We start from the raw sequence: 14,046 nt of genomic DNA, 5'->3' as shown, positions 1-14,046 counted from the left end.
TCATTTCACTAACCACTCTCATGTATTCTTGGTTATTTTAAATAATTAAGGACACGATGTACATTATTCTTTCTTTAGATTCTTGCAGATGGGTGTCTTTTTCTTTACTCTCATAATTCTTTAAAGCTCTCTTTGACAGTCCTCTTATTTTTTTCATGCATGTTTGGTACTTGGTCTTTTCTTCTATATTCTTTTTTTATGTTACAATTCTTTAAGATTCCATAGTCACTTCAGCTTTGATTTTATGTGTACTAAAATACCAAATTAATAACTAAAACTAAAATGTATTCAGTATTGTTGACCTCCCCTATATTGAAAGAGCTACTGTTGATGTTTATAAAAGTGGTCTCAATTGGCTAATAGGATTATTGCTGTGTAGATGATGCTTTGTTCAGTGACTTTGAAATTAAAGTGTGTTTAACACTAAAATTGTACTGAGTATAATCATATGTTTTACAGTTTTTTTTTTTGGATTTTTAATTTCCTTGCAAATATCAATTGCAGACATTCTGTGGGTATATAGAAATTTACAAAGTGCCAATTTCTACATGTGTAAGAGATTTTGTTAATCTTTAAAATGAAAGAGATTTCAATGAGGTATGTTAAATATAGACTGGTCTTGAGAAATGTTTTGGGTGCCATTTTAATTCAAAATATCACCCACACAAATTTTAAAAAAATGCCGATATTTTCATTCTTTTAATATCTTTGAAATTATGTCTTAAATAGCCAACCACATGATTGAGCACAAAATCAAATCACTCAATTTGGTTGTGTCTAATACTCTAAAATCTCTTTCTGAATCAAATACAATCACATGCTTTTGTGAGTGGCAGGGGGAAGCAAATATTTGTTCCAATAGTTTATAGTTGATGTAGGAGAATATTTAAAATAGTAAAGTTTAGATGTTCTTTAAATTGGTGAGAAAAATGGAAGACCTTTTATACTCCTATAATAATCCTATTTAATTGACTTTGAGAAAATAGACAAGTGACCCATATCCAATCAGATACCAGCGATATAAAGTGAGTGTTTGCTTATTTTATTGGTGCCGTGACAACAGCAGTCATAAAGGTTATCTCTTAGGTCACCTTCAGAGTGGAATTCCTGTTGAGGTTAACCCAGACTGTTTGCTCTGTAGATTTAGGAGACCACTGATAGCAATTGCCTTCTTATTTGAGGTTAAGTCTGGCATCCTGGAATTTAAATTATGAATCTCCATGAGTCACAGGCTCTCAAGTCTTTTCTTTGAATACAGAATCCGAAATAGTCATAGATTTTATTACACTTTCATGGATAAAGAGAAAAGGACATCCCACAGCTCATCTTTTGACTTAAAGAAACCTCATAGGTATTTACACCCTACTGGAAATAGAGATGGCAATTTACATAGCGGTGGGGCAAACAAATGTGAAGTAAGACAACCAGTTAGCATTGTAGAATTTCAAGGTTATAGGAGGAGTGATTAGGTGTGTTCTGCTGTACCCAAAGCTATCCTAGTCCTGGTGTCTGCCCATTGGGCCAGTGTAATTATTAACAGTACCCCTTTCTCTCAGAGATCTCCCACTTTATGAAAAATTACAGCCACCCTGGTTGTAAGTTACATTTTATAGCTCTTAACAATAATCTTTGAAGTGAGAATATCTTCAAAGACCCCTTTGTTAAGTAGAAAACCGAATAGGATCATACATTTTCACAGGTTTCTACATTCCACAGGGGGTAGGAATATTGACCCTTTTGTGAATATTCTCAATTCACTCATCAGGACAAGCTTCTGACCAAGAATATTGTCAACTTTTCATAGCTGTAGAGAAAGGGTGAACATTTTCTTCTCATTTTTCGGAGATTCTTTTTACCAGCAGCATTCTCTGGGTTCAACATGAGATTCTATTAATTAGCACTGAGAGCCTGAGGAACTTATAACTGACAATATGGAAAAGAAAAAAATGAGGGAATTTATAACAAAAAGGATCATGAGGTACCTGATGTTTTGATTCTACATTTTGGATGCCTTTTAAATTCAAAAAGTTAGAGGTTTATCTCATGGAATTAGTCTGTTGAAATCTGTCCTTTTTGGCTAAGAATTCTCCCATTACTTTATCTTTATTGTGTTGGAGGACTGAATTGTTGGAAACTAACCTTACACTCAAAAGAAGCTTTTTACACTCAAAAGTAGCTTCTCTCAGGATTTTCTGATTCCCTAGGACACATTTGCTAACAGGTGCACAAAATAAAACAAAGCACAGGTTCCCACAGACACAGGTCAGAGCCATGGCGGCTTGATGCTGAGATACTGAGTGTGGTCCCCAGGAAAGAACTGGTGCCACTCTTGCTGTTTAGGGGTGCATGCTGCCTCCATCACAGCCAACTGCAAAACAAATGCTGAATGCTCTTTTTGCTTTTTGCCTTTTTTCATAAAAGCGAACATCCTCTTTGGATTTCTTTCAGTTAGCAAAAAACAGGTACTAACGTAGGTCTTTTGTACAAGTGAAGTGGGCAGACTTTTGAAAAGCCAGGGGTTAGCTGTGTGCTACATTTTCTCCTTTTCTTTTTTCTTTTCTTTTCTTTTCTTTTCTTTTCTTTTCTTTTCTTTTCTTTTCTTTCCTTTTCTTTTCTTTTCTTTTCTTTTCTTTTCTTTTCTTTCCTTTCCTTTCCTTTCCTTTCCTTTCTTTTCTTTTCTTTTCCCTTCCTTCCTTCCTTCTTAATAGGAAAATTCTGGGTACTTACTTGGCCAAACAGTATTCTTTTAGCAAACATTTGTCAAATGCCTGAATAGAATTCGGCAGTGGGCTATGGGAACCAACATGGAAAAGACATGATAGTTGACCTCAAGGATCTGCTGTGCAAAGTATGGGGCTATGGGTTGGGGCACAGAAGAGAACACATGCAGGGGAATTTCAGAGCCTGGAAGACAAACTTCATACTTTGAAAAGAACAAGATCTGTGTGGCCTAGAGTAGTTCTCATATTCAGGAGTGGGGAGAAAGGATTCAGCATCATATTGTCTGTATCCATTCATCTGTTGATGGACGTTTAGGTTGTGTGCACCTCTTGGCTGTTGTGGAGAATGCTGTAGTGAACATGGGGGTGTACGCATCCCTTGAGAATCTGTTTTTATTTTTATTTATTCATTTTTTTCTAATTCTCTTGCTATTTTTTAAAAATATAATTTATTGTCAAATTGGTTTCTTATTCTTTTAGATAAATACCTGTTTGATTATGTGGTAGTTCTATTTTTAATTTTTTTTGGAGAAACCTCTGAAAAGCTTTCAATATTGATAAAGTCTGATTTATGTATTTTGGTGTTGCTATTGTTACTCATGCTTTGGTGTCATATCTGAGAATCTATTGCCAAATCCATGATCATGAAGATTTACTCCTATGTTTTCTTCTAAGAGTTTTATGGTTTTAGCTGTTATATTTAAGTCATTGAGCCATTTTAGGTAATGGTATATGATAATTTTGGTATATGATATGAGGTAGGGAACCAACTTCACTCTTGGATGTAGATACCCAGTTTCCCAGCACCATTTGTTTACAAGACTGCTCTTTCCTCATTGAAAGGTCTTGGTACCCCTGTTGAAAATCAATTGGCCATAGCTGTATGGGTTTATTTCTCGACTCTCAATTCTGTTCCTTTGGTCTATATCTTCCTTATACCCTTACCACACTGTTTTTTGATTAGTGTAGCTTTGATTTTTTTTTTTTAATGTTTATTTATTTTTGAGACAGAGCATGAACGGGGGAGGGTCAGAGAGAGAGGGAGACACAGAATCTGAAACAGGCTCCAGGCTCTGAGCAGTCAGCACAGAGCCCGACGCGGAGCTTGAACTCATGGACCGCCAGATCGTGACCTGAGCCGAAGTCGGACGCTTAACCGACTGAGCCACCCAGGCACCCCTTGATTACTGTAGCTTTGGATTAAATTTTGGAGTTGGGAAGTATGATTCCTCCAATTTTGTTCTTCCTTTTCAAGACTGTTTTGGTTATTAATAATTAATAATTACAATTCCATATGAATTTGAGGATCAGCTTTTCCATTTCTGAAGCTCACTATTCTTTATTGCTGAGTAATAATGTATTGTATTAACTTACCAGTCGAGTATATTCTGTTGATGGAGAATGGGTAAGCACATGTATTCTCTTCTTAAATCTGTCTTTCCTTTATTGCATTAACTTGGGACTGAGGGTTCTGTTTTTATCAAACTCTACCTTGAATGAATTTATTCTCCAAAAGCATTTGTTGCTAAGGAACCAGTGGCCTTTTGGCCACCTCTTTTATATTCCAATTTTAGAAAATACTGTGCTTTCAAGGCATAATATTCTTTATTCATGATTTATACATGTTTTATCAGAAAAAAATCACAGTGAAACTTTTGCAAATAATTTACCCTCTGTCTTCACAGGTACCCTTTTTATGTCCCTTGGAAGGTCATATTTATTTAAAAATAAAATGTCAAGTGAATTCAAGTGTTGAAGAAAGAGGTTTTCTAGTAAGTAACATCACTTACTCTATGTTTTCCTTTTTTTCATGTTGTGAAGTATAGACTTGGTTTCGCATAGGAATGAAAACCCATGTGATTAAGTGATAAATCGGTTCAGTAAAGACTTGTTGCATGTCTGCTATATGCCAGTCACTGTGCTGGAATTGGAATCTAATAGGTCACGAGAAATAATCTTCCCCTGAGAAACTTTTAGTGTAGTAGGGGGAAGTACAAGTAAACTGCCAAGTGCAATACAGCACTGTAAGAAGTGGGAGCTTGGTGTGCATGGGGGTCATTGATGGGACAGCAGGTCTGAAGTATGGGTACAGGGCCTTAAGGAAACCACTGGAAGAAGTAACTGGTAAGTTGCCGAGTAAGTTAGACAAGGAGAAAGAGGAGGAAGAAGTGCTCCAGGTAAGGGGAAGAGCATGTACGATGGCCTGGAGGGCCCTTCCCTCTCTCACCAGGACCGAAAAGGATGACACAGACAGCGGCAGGTATTTCAGCCGGCGCTTAGGGTGTGAGTGTCTATGGGCAGGAGGGACAGTGAGGAGAGCGATTGCGGACAGTGTGGTTAGGGGAGATGGGGCCAGGTGTTAAAGGGCCTCTGAAAGAATTTGGACTTTATCTCGAAGCCAGTGAGGTTCACTGGCAGGATTTTAAGCAGAGGAATAACATCAAATTTGAGGTTTAGAAAAGCCATTTGCCTGATGTGTGGGAAGGAGGTTGGAGACTGGCGACCCTGAAGAAGACTAGTGAGGAGACTCCAAGAGAGGTGATGGGGCCTGGCAGTGAGGTGCGCCAGGAGAGATGAAGCAGGTGGAAGGGCAGACCCAGTGGTTTGGCTGTGTGACGTAGGGTGTGGAAAGCAGAAGCAAGGATGTCGCCTTCATCCCTGCCTTGTACAACTTGTTGGGTGGCAGTGATGCCACTAAGATCAGGGATCTTGGGGGAGGAGCAAGTGTGCATGTTTGGGTAGAAAGTTTTTTGCCCCCCAAATTTTATTGTGGAAAATTACAGATATACAGCAATGTTGATAGAATTTTACAACGAGCACCCATATATCCACCATCTAGATTGTGCCCTTAACATGTTTTACTATCCTTGCTTTATCATGTATCTACTACCTAGCCATCCTTCCAGCTATCCCTCTGGCCACTGCTGAAAATATATTTGGGGGGGAAGAATTTTAAAGTATATTGTAGACATTAACATGTTCCTCCAAATATTAAGTGTACATCCCTGAGTTTTGACACATGCATACATCTCTGTAACCCAAATTTCTATTAAGATGCAGAATATTGCCCTAGAAAGTTCCTTCCTACCAGTCAGTCCCCACCCCAGGTGGGAAGGTGGGATGAATTAAGTTTCCAACAATTTGAATTTTAGGTACCTCCAAAGATCGGGGTTTGAAGCTCAAGAGAGGAATTTTGGTTGAGTGATAGTGATTGAAGTGCAGGGAAGTTGAACAAAGCAGAACCGGAGGAACACTCACATTTAGAGCACAGATCCAGAAAGAGAAGCTCGCAAAGGAGCCTAGTGGGGGAGGTGGTATGTCATGGCTGCTGAGGAAGAGAGAATCTGAAAGAGGGAATGGTCAAGTTAGCTCAGGACCTAGCAGAGACCATGGGACTCTTTTACAAGGCAGAGCACAAACCTAGATTGCAGACGGTTATGAACAGGGTGGGAGGGGAGGAATGAAAGCATCAGCAGCTCTTTGAAACCACGTTTGGCTGCAAAGGGCAAAGAGTGTGGTGCCTGCAGAGCTGTATAGGGTGAGAGAAGAGTTTGGTTGGCATTTAAATAAGATCAAAGAGACTCGAGAATCTTTACATTCGAGTGGGTGGCTTCTAATAGGGCAGAGGGGTTGAAAGTGCAATGGGGAACCTGCATTAGGGTTATGGAGTATTATATGGAACGAGGTCATGAGAGTGAGAAGAAGTAAGACCCAAGCCACAGTTCACGGTTTGAGCTTATTCAGAAGTACAGCTGATCCTTGAACAACACTTGCATGGGTCCGTTTATACTTGGATTTTTTTCAATAAATACATACAGTACTGTGAATGTATATTTTCTCTTCCTTGATGATTTTCTTAACCTTTTCTTTTCTCTAACTTGCTTTTTTGTAAGCTTACAGTGTATAATACATGTAACATGCAAAATATATGTGAACTGACTGCTTATATTATCGGTATGGCTTCTGGTCAAGAGTAGGCTATTAGTAGTCACTTCTGGTGGGGGGTAGGGTGTCAGGTTATATGTGGATTTTTGGTGGCCCTAACCTCTGGGTTGCTCAAGGGTCCACTATACTTTTTCCATTATCAGAGGAGAAAAGTACGTGTGTAGAATATATAGAAGATTGTGAGTATTGTGCACGAAGTAGAGAAAATCTGATCGCTTTGGGTTTGTGAAGCAAGAATTTGAATGATACAAAGGATATCACAAAATCAGTTTGCAATTGCTATCTGAGGGTGCAGAAAGCTCTGTGGCCAACATAACTGTAAATCAGTCTGCCTTAGCTTTTTGATGTAAATCCAGTAGGTGGCACTAGATATTCTTGGAAAAGTATTTTTATAAATTTCTGACTTGAAGGCAATGTTTACCTACTGACTTTTTCTTGTAGTGTAAATATTTTCATATTTTACTGTAGCATACCTTTAGCAACTGACAGACTCTGTTATGGCAGCTAGTTCATTTGCATATAATGTCAGACTTATTTAATTTTTGAGCTCGGCTCTCAGCTAGTTTAGTGTTAGGTCTCTTCAGGTTTACTCTGTCTTAGATCCTATAGCCCATTCTTACCACATCCATGCTTACAGATATGTGGTAAGAAATTGCTCAGAACTCCCTAAAATAAAGTCTGCCAAACGTGCCTTTTAACTGCCTCTACCCTTTATAAGATAAAGGTAGTAACTTAAAGTTGCTTGGTTCAGTTTTCCTTCCTGATATGTCAGAACAGCTAGAAGCAAGGTGACTACTAACCAAAGAAACTTACTAAGTGATTCTGAAATGGTGCTAATCTGGCTCTGCCTTGACTGAGGAGCAGCAAGAGAGGAAGTTCTGGATTAGCTAGAAGTTTCCAGTTCTGCTTTGTGATTATGTACCGTCATTTGATTTCCTTGGCCTGAACTTTCCTCAACTATAAAAATGAAAATGCTGTCCTCTTTTTATTCTTCTCTGATAATAGTAGGGTATAGTAACAATGTGTTATTCTTACCCATAAAATTTTTCCATGTCTATTACCTTTATGATGTAAAAGGTGAACATAAACGTAAGAGGGAGCTGGTGAGTCATTTATACTAATTTTGTGTTTAAGATTAAAAGAACAACATTCCTGTCTTTTTCCCCTGGATGGTTTTGAGCCAGTATTGCCTAGAAAAAGCATGCCTTGGGAGGAAAGCGGATAAATTGGGGAGGAGGAAACTAAGGTGGGGTAAGAGGATATATGGTTAGAGTAAACTAATTAATTTGGGCTAATTAATTAAGCTAACAGACTTCATTCTGTCATGGAAACATTTCTTCATACAAAGTAACTTTCCTCCATAGTCAGAGCTTGTTTTCCTAACTCAAGCCAACTTTTGGTAAATTCACACAAATTAGTGAACGAGAAGAGCATATGTCCACTATCCTAGGGTTGGTATGAGGCTTAGTTGATCCCTGTGAAGGTAGAAGAGCCATTTGCATTCTGAAGTCAAACACCAATATGCTTTTGGATTATCTATGTTAGCTAGGGTCAGCAAAGTGTGGCTCACTGCTTGTTTTTATAAAGTTTTATTGGAACATGGGCTCATTTGTTTACATATTATCTAGGACTACTTTTGCACTACCCTAGCAGAACTGAACAGTTGTGACAGAGCCCTTATAGCCCACAAAGTCTAACATCTTTACTCTCTGGTCCTTTACAGAAAAAGTTTGCCAATCTCTGATCTTTAGCATTGTTACGTTTTACCTTGCCTTGTGCTTTAAAAAATAGTAGTTCCTAAAGGAATTTTTTTTTCTTTTAAATCAAAAGTAAAGACTTTTAATTAGGGCTTATTAGGACTACAATGAAAAAATAGTGAGGTCTGGGGGGCGGGGGGGTGGGCGGCGAGGGAGCTGCTTTCACTTACACTGTTTAAATAGAAGTACTTTCATAGAAAAGAGCCAGATGTTGTTAGTTGCCTGCTTCAGAGTCCTGACCTTAACCAACATGGCTGCTTCACTCCCTTTAGAATGTAGCTTGCATCTCTAAGGCTTGCGCTCGGCCAAGACATGAGCTGGCCAGCTGCCTGACTACAGGGAGATGCTATGTCAGATGTGCTTGATGGCTGTGAACGTGGGTCTCTGATGTTTATCACAGTAATCCATCAGCATGTATAATTACTAGATGACTCCTTTCTAATCCTGTTTTGTTCTTCTGAATGAATATTAAATGCCTGTCTTTTATATTAAGATGGGTCTAACTTAATAAGCTATCAATAGTTTTGTCAACATATAAGGCAGGATATTCTACTCTACAATACTTAGAGCACTTTTCTCTTATTTAAGGAGCATTTGGTTTGGGACACTAGGCTTTAAAAATGTCTAAATTAGAGGTATTAATTTGGGGTTAATGTTTAGAAGTTCTTCAACGTGCTTATTGATGATATTGAAAATCTGGGTCAATTTCTGGGTATGAGCAATCAGTGATTTTCATTACTAAGGTAGAAGACGGTAAAAATAATGTAAGTAGATTTTGAAGTATGAAATATGTCAACACATTGAAGTTTAGCATATAGATTTATCATTTAATTGATTCTCAAGTTTCTCAAGTTAGTGTTTCGTTGACTTTTCAGACCATATTTGAAGATGTTAGTGGTTTTGGTGCCTGGCATCGAAGATGGTGTGTTCTTTCGGGAAATTGTATCTCTTATTGGACTTATCCAGATGATGAGAAACGGAAGGTAATATTAATAGTCCTGGTTAGTGGTGAAAGCTCTGACTTTCAAGTAGTTTTTCATACAGAAGTTCCCTCTGGTCTCCACACCCACCCAGATTCCCCTTTGAGTACGTTTACTAAGCCATTAAAAATGTTCTTGTTGTGAGACCTGTTTTTGTGTGTGTTAGTATTTGTGTAAAAAGTTTTATGTCTTTTCCATTACCTGTGATTTGACCACTCTTAAAATACCTTAAGGTACATATTTGTCTTTTCTTTCAGAACGTTTCATACCATTTTGTAAATAACATTTTTAGTTAGAACTATATTAAATTCAATTTTGTTTTTATTAATAGTTGACTTACCTAAATCTGGGATAAAACAGTAATGGAAAATCACCACAGGAGTATAGTGATTTTAATTTTGTTTCTGAAATTTGGTAATAGGATTTTATGTGATAAATTGAGTCTCATTTTTAAAGAATTTAATGTTATTGCCAAAGTATTATTATTTATTATCCCCAAACTGGAAAATGGAAATAAATAATTACAAAGTAATGTGTGTTTCTAATTGTTGAAGCTGGTTGATGGGAGTTTATTATACTATGGCTTTAATTTTGCATCTGTGTGAAGTATTCCATAATAAAGAGTTTATTTTTTAAGTTGGCTAAAAGCTCCAGTTGACAGTTTTGGCTTCTACTTTTATGTCCAGCAAGAAACAATAACAGATGTGTTTCTCTAAACCTATTATAATTAAATTTTAACTTTTAAATTAATGGCTTTTTAATTTTGAGTTTGTACCAACTTAAATACTGCTTAATGCTCATTGATGTAAATGATCTTATTTTCTATTAATTTGTTTTTAAAGAATCCCATAGGAAGGATAAATCTGGCCAATTGTACAAGCCATCAAATAGAACCAGCCAACAGAGAATTTTGTGCAAGACGCAACACTTTTGAATTAATTACTGTCCGACCACAGAGAGAAGATGACCGAGAGACTCTTGTTAGCCAATGCAGGGACACTCTCTGTGTCACCAAGTATGTATTAAGCTATAAATATAAATATTTCTGTCCAGTAAGCAATTGATTGCCCACTATGTCATTACCATTTTAAGAAATACCAGAGATGGTCCTAGTCTTTGAAGAGAGTACAGTCTTAATGAGGAAAGAAAATACACACACATCAGTAAGGGAACAGTCTAATAACCAAATTAATATAGTTAAGAAAAGCATGACACTCAATCTGTATCTTAGATAATCAAGTTTTCCATTGTACTCATAGTGTAGCCACAGCAGTTAGCTAATGTACTTTGGGTTAAGATTGAAGATTTTGTATACAATTGAGAAGGCAAGTATTATTTAAAGAGGCTTTACATGTCCCTTCCTTTCCATTCCAAAATGCTCTCAACGAACTCAAGTGACTTATAAAAACAATCTCATGCTACTCTGCAAATTTCTGGTTGGAGATTAATAGAATAAACTATTGGGAATGAGGGCCAGCAAAGTAAAGTAACTTGCCATGGTAATAGTTGGTAATAAGACACTGAGGATGTAAGCCTAGGTTTCCACAGAGCAGCGACAGAGACTAATGAGTAAACACACTTAGCACAGTCTCAAGTGCATGGAATGAGCTCAACAAATGGTCATTATTAGTAAATGTTGTGTTCTATCTGTTGACTAATAGATGATCAGCTCACTACTTATCCAATTTCTAGCACCAGTGGGGAGAAATTACAAAGATGCAGAATGAATACAGTATAAAAACTTTCTAACAACTGCTGTTCCTAAAAGAATGATCTGGTTTGTGAGTTAGGGAATTCTCCCCTCCCTCACCCTCACCTGCCTCATCAACTGGTTATTCAATTTGTGGCTAAATATGGGTGCAAAGAAGAGATTCCTGATAGGGACAGAGAGGTCAGATAGACAAAGTCTTAGAATCTTTAAATGATTTATTGTAAATACCATGTTCTACTAACACAGTACTAACACAAAAATAATAGGAGACCGTACAAAATCATATTACCTGTAGAGCCAGGTGAGGGTCCACAAGCTGGTGATTTCAGCTCTTGGGGATCCCATGTCTGAGGAATTTGGGAGGCTCCTTAAAGACCTGTGGTGCCTTAGCTCTTGATAGGAAGTGGCCCACACTCAGTGGGTATCCTGTACTACCAAACTGCCCAGGCCAGACCACCTGTACAAGATGGTTACCATCTTTCAGTGTGGAAACTCCATCATTAACCAAATGTGATCAGTGTGAATTTTGATTCAGTTAACCAGTCTATGGGGATAGTTTTCCTTTACTGCAATTGAAGAAGCATCTCACTTTGGGGCTTTTGATTAGTATCTGTTAAAAGATGGTAAAGAGTAACTCATTTTACTGATTTGCTTAGGCTTTCTTCCACCCTTAGCAAGAGTATAGGGAGGAATGGAATGGAGGAAAAGATCCTGACCTTTTGTTTGTTTCCTGTAGGAACTGGTTGTCTGCAGATACCAAGGAAGAGAGGGATCTCTGGATGCAAAAACTCAATCAAGTTCTTGTTGATATTCGCCTCTGGCAACCTGATGCTTGCTACAAACCTATTGGGAAGCCTTAAGCTGTGGGAAGTTTCTAGGCCATTTAGAGTTTTTTTTGAGCTATATCATAAATGTACCTTAAAAGCATCAGATTTGCTGATTGCATTTTATGCTTTAATTACAAGAGGGTATGTGCCAATATTCACTACATATTATGCAGTATTTATATCTTTTGTATGTAAAATTTCAACTGATTTCTCTTCTGTCATTCATAAATGATTGGAAGAAAATTCATTATAGTCAGTTTTGCTAAATCTTAATTTAAAAAAGCCTCATTTTCCTAGAAACCTAATTATTCAGTTATTCATGACAAAATATTTTTTTAAACGTAAGGAATTGTGAGTTGTCTTGGAGCTGTGGGTCTCAAAGTAGAAAGGTCTTCCGGGGGCTGGAGACAGAAACCTCCGACTTGCTCATCTTTTCTCTAGCCTTGGTACTTCTTTCTAAAGTTTGTGATCGTTTACTGATCATGAGATATCTTGTTAGTAGAGTACTGAGAAAACTTCCAAGGGACTTTACAGAAACATTTTTAGTAATGGAGGCAAGAACTTTTTAAATAGCAAATGTACATTCGTTTAAAGCTTGAGGCTGCCTTTAAACAGGAGATGTGGACATAGGGGATATTGTGGGAGATTTGGGGTTTAAATATTTTCTATAGAAGAGTTAATCACATGGTTTACATTTACTCAGTTTCTATAGATGCTGTGTGGTGCACATTTTCATAGAGTACAGGCTTTTAAAAATAATTATTTTTGCTATATAGCTAAGACTCCACTTGGCATATCAGTTCTTTCTGCTCCTGTAACAAGAATAAATGTAAATTGAAGAATCTTTGTATAAAGAAAGTAAACTTTACCAAGCTGCTATGGACTAATACTTTGCCTGCCAAAGTTCTTGTCTTTTTTTTTTCCCTGTCCAAGCAGGACAGTGTCTAGAAGCACATTGTGAAATCTTTTGAAAAACTATTAAGTCATGCATTACCTTTGAAAGCCCAATTCTTTATTTTATGATAAAGTATTGTAAAGCATGGTCACATCTTTTAAATATACTTTGAATTTCTTCTCTGAATTGTTAAAGTTATTGACGATCTCATTTATAAACACTAAATTCCGTCACCTCCTGTCATTTAATTTGTATTCATTCAATGTGTTTTTGTTATGTGTATTATAAAAATATATTTTATGATCTCTTACCTGAATAAATGCTTGCAGAGGACTTAAGGAATCAGTTGTTTACAAAATACTATGTAAATGTGCGGTATAGCTGTTGTGTCCCTAGTCTGTGGGACCTTTTTGGTGTGTGTGGGGAGGGGAGTTGTATTGATAGTATCACATTCATCTTTTTACCTCCAGCCCTGTGCTCCACTTATTATGTGTCCTTAGGGTCTTTGTTGAATGAGTAGGTGGATGAAGAATCCGTTTCTGGGGCATTTCAACAGAATATGGTACTTAGATGTGCATTCAAGGAGGTGCTTAGCAGAAGAGTACTTAGCAGAAACTGAGCAGATAAGTGACATCCCCAGCCAAAACAGGGAACAGTTTTGATGGGATTGATGAGAGGACCCCTTTTATTTATTTATAGACTTGTACTTATTTTTGCTTTTTGATTGATTGATTGATAACTCCAATATAGTCAACCTACAGTGTTATATTAGTTTTTGTACAATATAGTGATTCAGTAGTTCTCTACATTACTCAGTGCTCATCATGACTCTTAATCCCTTTCACCTATGTCACCCATGCCCCACCCACCTCCCCTCTGGTAACCAGGTTGTACTTCCCTTTGAAAAGGCATTACCTACCATGGCACAACATTGAAAAGGCAACAAAGAAGTTAAGTGAAAAGCCTGCCTTCTCCCCTTTGTCACAAGCACTTTTACCAGTTCTTGTGTGTCTCCCTAGACTGATTCCAGCCATAATATACAGGCATATTTATATTCCTTTAATCATTAAAAATATTCCATACATGCTGTTTGCTGTAAATTGAAGGGGAAAAAAAAAAGCACAACAGTGTCCCTTTTCAGTCATTCCTGCCCATTTATGTAAAGTTTAGTTTTAGAAGAAATTTAAGATGATTGTGGACTATCAAGTTAG

The 14,046-nt window shown here is 37.3% G+C and overlaps 1 protein-coding gene across 5 annotated transcripts in view; it reads left to right on the top strand.

Moving 5' to 3' along the window:
* Nucleotides 1–13,177, top strand: part of ANLN (anillin, actin binding protein) — a 47,378-nt gene extending 34,201 nt beyond the window's left edge. For all 5 annotated transcript variants that reach the window (XM_086692604.1, XM_086692591.1, XM_086692581.1 and 2 more), the window contains 4 exons: nucleotides 4,406–4,492; nucleotides 9,298–9,405; nucleotides 10,245–10,417; nucleotides 11,850–13,177. In XM_086692604.1, coding sequence (XP_086548730.1) covers nucleotides 4,406–4,492; nucleotides 9,298–9,405; nucleotides 10,245–10,417; nucleotides 11,850–11,973 — 492 coding nt within the window. In that variant the 3' untranslated portion in view covers nucleotides 11,974–13,177. The remainder of the gene's footprint in view (nucleotides 1–4,405; nucleotides 4,493–9,297; nucleotides 9,406–10,244; nucleotides 10,418–11,849) is intronic.
* Nucleotides 13,178–14,046: the final 869 nt, after the last annotated feature.

This window comes from Puma concolor, chromosome A2, assembly GCF_028749965.1.
Source record: "Puma concolor isolate L17-30 chromosome A2, mPumCon1.1.hap2, whole genome shotgun sequence".
NCBI lineage: Eukaryota > Metazoa > Chordata > Mammalia > Carnivora > Felidae > Puma > Puma concolor.
This window is presented reverse-complemented; position numbering and strand designations above follow the sequence as displayed.